The 6,787-nt window shown below is 32.5% G+C and overlaps 1 protein-coding gene across 1 annotated transcript; it reads right to left on the bottom strand.

The window, feature by feature from the left end:
• Positions 1-511: 511 nt before the first annotated feature.
• LOC114083599 (olfactory receptor 2J3-like) lies at positions 512-1,468 on the bottom strand. The gene has a single exon (XM_027924878.2). It carries the CDS (start codon positions 1,466-1,468, stop codon positions 512-514), a length of 957 nt encoding a protein of 318 aa, XP_027780679.2.
• Between the last annotated feature and the right edge of the window lie 5,319 nt (positions 1,469-6,787).

The following is a 6,787-nucleotide window of genomic DNA, read 5'->3' as shown; positions in this document are numbered from 1 at the left end:
ATGACATGGAAAGGTGTATGAAAAAAATGTTCAACAAATAATAGAAGTTCAAGTATTTCACTTTGTCTTTAAAATAACATGTGTGTGTGTGTGTGTGTGTGTGTGTGTGTGTGTTTACCCAAATATATATAGTTCTGCCTAGAGGAAAGAAATTTAAAAGACACATTATAGAAATTTTAAAATGTAATGTCATCTTTCCACAGGAATTAAAAACTACTATTTTATTAATATTTATGACAAATCTCACACCTCATTCTCAGATAAGGAAAGACTTTGGATTTATTAGAATTGTGATGCAGGAAATTATCACTGCATTGGTCTTAATTTACATGGCTGTGTTCTCTACAAGAGAATGTTATTTAGGTAGGCTTCATTTTACTTATACCTGTTAGTAAGAATTCTGTGAACTTGTAAGATTATTTGGTCATTATTTCAGGTATAGTGAGTACAAAGGTAATGCATGGATGGATGGATGGACCTATGAACCACTGGTAAAAAGTTGTATGCACCACTACACTGTTAATGCCGCACACACGTTTTGTTCTCTCTCCATTAGTCTCCTAACTGCCCCTCTCACATCTTTGTTTCTGAGGGTGTAGATGAGAGGGTTGAGGCTAGGAGTGACAACAGTATAAAACAGGGCAATGAACTTCCCTTGCTCTTGAGAATTTTCTGTTGATGGTTGGAGATATATGAAAAGGGCTGGAATAAAAAACAGAGAAACTACCATAAGATGGGATCCACATGTACCAAAGACTTTCTGAAGCCTGGTAATTGACTGCATCTTCAGTGCAGCCCAAGCAATGGCACCATAAGATGTTAGAATGAGGAAGAGAGGTATGAGAGCAAAAATAGAGCTTGTGAACATGAGAGTCAGCTCATTAATATGAGTATCAACACAAGACAATTTCAGGAGTGCTGGAACTTCACAGAAAAAGTGATCAACTTGGTAATGTCCACACAGGGGCACCCATAAGATAAAGAGGGAATGGAGTGCTGAGTTGATAAAACCACTTACCCAAGAAGCCAAAGCTAAGGATTGGCAGAGTTGAGGGTGCATGAGGACAGTGTAATGCAAGGGTTTACACACAGCTGCATAACGGTCATAGGACATCACCATCAATAGGACACACTCTGTAGTTCCCAGTGCAAGAACAAAGTAGAGTTGAACAATGCAACCAGCATAAGAAATGGTCTTCTCTGGGCCCCAGAGGTTTACCAGCAATTGGGGAATGGAGCTGGTGGTGTAGCAGAAATCCAAAAAAGAGAGGTTTGAGAGGAAGAAGTACATGGGAGTGTGGAGACAGGAATCCAGGCATGACAGCATGATGATAAACAAATTACCTATCAGTGTCAACAAGTAGAATATCAAGATAACCACAAAGAGAATTACTTCCAGCTGAGGCCATTTAGAAAACCCCAGTAGAAAGAAGTAACCTTCAGAACTAGCATTGAGTTTTTCCATCATTTTTGCTTTCTGTTACCTGAAAGGGGAAAAAGAATTACATAAGCTCAAAAAACAATATGGAAATGTGATAAATTTTTAAAAGCCTGCCACTGTGAGATTCTAGGACAATTAGAATATTAAGAGAATATTAAAATTAACAACATAAAAATTCTCAAGTTCATACTGATATAAATATAGCAAAATACATCAATGATGTACACTGAGCTAGAATCTAAATTAATAAATACAAATGTGTGATCCTTTTAGGAATACATAAGTGGATAGAAAATTGGTAAATAATAATTTGATGAGAAGCATGTTATTTACATAACCTGAAACATATCTCTACCAATTACTTGATAATTACAAAGTGAAAGACAATGAATTTTGCCATTGCAGAACATGGTGGACACCTCCATAACCATGTGATAAAAGTCAACATCAACATTGTTGAGACAAATCAACATTATGTGGCTGCTGATGTGATACTCTCAAATGGACACAGTATCACTTCAATCATGTTCCCACCAAGAATACATAGCCTAATATGAATAATGAAGGAACTTGGCACAACTCAAAGTGAAACAAAATAGCTTACTTGTAATACTCAAAATGTCAGAATCAATTAAGGCAATGAAGATTGAGGGAGTGGACCATGATAAAGGAGACTGATGAATTAAAGTATCTAAATTTGTCATCCTGTACTTGAAAATAATTGCTATTAACAAAATTAGTGAAACAACTGAAGAAATCTAAATGCAAACTATAGATTTAACAATATCATCTCCCTTTTAAATTTGCTAATTTTGCTAAGTATAGAGATGTAAACTACTGTTCTTGTTCTCAGAATATAAATACCAAAAGAGATAGTGCTTATGGAAATAGTTTCACCAATTAAATTTCAAATTCTCCAAAGAAGCAATGGAGGATAGAAAGAGTATCAATAAATGGATAGATAGATGATAGACAGTAGGGGCATGATAGTTCCTTGCACTACTTTTTGTAATTATTTTGTAAATTTGAAGTTTTACCATAATAAAATTTGAGGTAAATTTTATTTACCAAAATAAATTACAAAATAATTTTATATTCCATGCATATATTTGCCTTCTTATATAAAAAGTAACATCATAATTGTCATGTTCTTCTCACTCATCCTACAGGGGATGGTCATTTGTAAGTAAATGGTATTGAAGGAAATTTCTAACTTACTTAAGGAAGACAATTTCATAAAAACCAACAATCTTTGTTACCATATGACTTCAGTTTTCTTTTCAACATTTTTTGTTTACTTCCATTTATGTGATGATAGATACCATAATAAATGCAATTCCAATAATCATACATATGGGTGAGAAGACAGAAAGAAGAATATCTACTTCCGTAGTGAGTTTGAATTGTTTATATAGGGTGAAGCATATTTAGACTAAATTAGACATTCTTTTTAAATTTTTTTTTAGTTGTAGTTAGACACAATACCTTTATTTTATTCATTTATTTTTATGTGTTGCTGAGGATTGAACCCAGCACCTTGCGTGTGCTAGGCGAGTGCTCTACCACTGAGACACAACCCGAGCCCCATCAATTAGATATTCTTATAGAAATAATTTTATTGTCTGATTTGGTTTATTGAATTCAAAGCTTGTTTTTAACTTGGAAAATAAAACATAAATAAATATACTAACAAAGACACATAGGCACATCCACATTAATTTAGGAGTACTAATAATGTAAAAAATGTGGAAATATCAAGAAAAGAATATTAAAGTTATCTTAAAGAATCAGTGAAGCTAAATTTGAAGGAGAAATTTTTAAGGAAAAGAAGATCAAAATTCAGTGGGCAGGGGAAGGACAGGTACTGGGGTTTGAATTAGAATAAGATATATTCCATGCTTGTATATCAAATTGGCTCTACTGTCATGTATAACTAAAAAGAACAAATAAAATTAAATTTTAAAAACATTCAGTGACTCAGCACTGAAATATTAAATATCTGAGGGGCAGACAATGGAGAGGAACCTCACAATAACACCTAGAGTTGGAAGGGTGCACATCACAGGGCTGAGAAATCTGAACCACAGGGCCTGAGGCAGGTTTCCATGTGATGTCCTTTTCTCTAGGTTAATAATTGATAAAATATTTAAATTCTAACCATAAGTTCTAATTACTACATGTTTTTATTTTTAATTCTCTAGTCTACAGAATAATGAATCATTTTTAATTTATTATGCAATATAATGAAAACATTAAACCAATTTGTTCATTTAATATATTGCTGCTAGTGAGAAATTTTGTTTAAAAACTATATAGATATGATTTTTAGGCTATTCTTTTCCTCCTGCAGTATTTTGATCTTTCTTCAGAAACATTAACACTTCCATTTAACATTTACTTACCGGGACAATGCACAATCGACCATTTAAATGTCCATTTTTCCTCTGAATTCTTGGTCTCCTCCAACTTTGCCAAATCCTTCTTCTCTTCCACTGCTTTCATGGTCAACACATTCTTTCATATTTTCTAATAAGCTACAATAGGAAAAGAAAGAAGTCACAGTAGAGCACCTGTGCTCTCCTTCTTAGGAGTTCTCTTAGTGGCTCATGTTTTACAAATTCAAGTCTTGTAAAAGATTGGTTGGTTTTCATCAGTAAAATTAGTATCAGTTTGGTCCCAAGGCTTTATGATGGATTTGTAACTTTTTGGTATTGGTGAATTAGATAATTATTTATCAGCTGTTACACAAAGCAGACTAGTTTCTACAACTCAGAAAGCCTGTGAGATAATCAGCCAGTATATTTTTTTTAATTTTCTTTAAAGCTATAGCTGAATCAAAAAACAGCAATAGTAAAATAGAAATTATGAATATTCCTTTACAATATCACACTATTTGAAAGATGATGGAAATTTTCCAAGACATTGTTTTAAATTTCCTTAGAAGTGAAAATGATATATAGAAGAAGGACTCACATGTCGTAGTTATTTTCCCTCATAAAGATGTAATTTTCCTCTTTCTTACACAGTTACCTCCATGACTTAGTACATTAACTAAAACAAAGTGACTGATATGCAATCTTGATTTATTCTACAAACCATCAGTATTCTTACAAAGAGAGATTGGAAAGGGATTAGAGATGGTAAATATATGCATATGCCAGACACAAAGAAGTAAAGGTAGGGATTTTATGGTTTAGTTTTTTTTCTTATTGTAGGGGAAGAAAACAAAGTTCTTTTCCAAAGTTGCTTTTTATGAGCTAAGGATAGATTTTCCACTCTAGGTTTGAAAGTCAGCACTGTACAAGAAGTGGTCAGTTTTCCCCATCTGTTTATTATTGGCCAACATTTTTTATTCTAATCTTTTTTTTTCTTTCATATTCTTACCTAGTGCTTATGTTTTACTTGAATAATTCTTTTTACTTCTGTCCTTTCTGTGTCTGCCCATATTCCCTGTATATCATCTTCCCTATCTATCCTTGCTTATATGTGGATGACCTCATCCCTGGTCTTGGTCTCCTTACAATCACCAGCATAAATTTATGCGTACATATTAGGTTATATTCTACTAAATCAAGTCAGCAAATAAGTCTTAAAGTATCTCTGTTTTACCAATTAACTCTGCTTTGCTAAATCAGATTATCATTGATATAGAAAAGTAAATCCTATTTCCTAAAAAAATATTTTTATTCTAAAGAGAAATTCATTAGGGAAATCAGTGTGTCAGGGGATTGACCCTTATCTTAGACCCTAGGGGTACAAACAAAGATTGTGACTTGGTTTCTTTGACTGGACCATTGGGATGGTAAATCCCAGTGTGTATATTAAAGACTTTCAAGGACTTGTCCTGGTTAGAAACTAACAAAAAAAAGCCATAAACATCAGAGGATTAATATGATCATAATGAATCCATAGTTTGATCATCACTGAGGAAAAATGCATTGATCTTGTTTTCCAGAAAAGGAACTGTTTGTCTTGAATTACTTAAATTTTTTTTTCCACAGATCTTCATCCTGCTTAAGACTAAAATTTGAGAAATAATTTGTCAAGTAATCTAATTGGGGGATTAAAGAAGGGATTAAATAGTAAAACAAACAATGTGTCTTTGCCTGAATAATTTGCTTCTTTTTACGTTTTGGAAAAAAAAAAATTGGTTCTTTTTAGTTATACATGACATAGAATCCATTTTGATATAAAAGCATTGAACATATCCTATTCTAATTCAGTTGCCAGTACCTTCTCTTCCCTCCCCTTGCCCTACTTTCTGCTCCCTTCCTTCTACTTTATGTATCTTTCTACCATTTACTCATATTTATTTAATTTAATTAATTTCTTTTATTGACCTACACAATGGTGAGATTCATATATCCCCATAGAAATGTTACTTCATATTCATTCCACTGTTTTTTTATTGCTTCCCTCCTCCCTTCCTTTATCTACTTCACTGAACTTTTATTCTTTCACTCTCTGCCCCCTTATTGTGGATTAGCTTCCACACATCAGAGAAACCATTTGACCTTTGGTCTTTGGGGAGTGGTTTATTTCACTTAGAATGATAGTCTCCAGATCCATTCATATACTGTCAAAGGTCATAAAGTCATTTTTCTTTATGGCTAATACTCCATTGTGCATATATATCACATTTTCTTTATCCATTCATCTGTTGAAGGACACCAAAGTTGGCTCCACAGCTTAGCTATTATTAATTGTGCTTATACATACATTGTATCACTATAGTATGCTGATTTTAAAATCTTTGCAAATATACTAAGGAATAGAATAGCTAATTTGAGTTCTTTATTTGTTTCTACCTAGTATGCCTAAAATCCAATGGCTCAGCCCTGCAAAAACATTGAAACTTGTCCTTGAACCAATTCACACTTTTTCAGAATGTTACTACCACATACAAACAAGTTTCTAGAAAACTACAACAGATTTTAAAGCATTTTAAATATATATGTGTATATTTTTTTCTGGATAATTGTCAAAATATATAAACAACTGAAAAAAAATCATTGATTGTTAATACAATAATTCAATAATCCTTTGGTTGACATAGTAAATAGGAATCCAGGAGTTTATAAATTTATTATCATTATTTTGTTGTAGTGCTGCTGATCAAGCATAGGTCTTTTTGCATGGTAGGCAAATGCTCTACAATAGAGCAAACCTACACCCCAGTTGATAAATTTATAAATTAGTAAAAATTTTAATTGTTATAACACAATACAAAAAAGCTACATTTAAAAAATTTTATTCTAAGAAAATGTTCTGGTATGCTATTTTTTATTTAATAAAAGTAACAAAAATGGTCTTTAGTTTTAGTAGTCTGGATTACAGTAATACCTC

Source organism: Marmota flaviventris, chromosome 6 (genome assembly GCF_047511675.1).
Source record: "Marmota flaviventris isolate mMarFla1 chromosome 6, mMarFla1.hap1, whole genome shotgun sequence".
Taxonomy (NCBI): Eukaryota; Metazoa; Chordata; class Mammalia; order Rodentia; family Sciuridae; genus Marmota; species Marmota flaviventris.
This window is presented reverse-complemented; position numbering and strand designations above follow the sequence as displayed.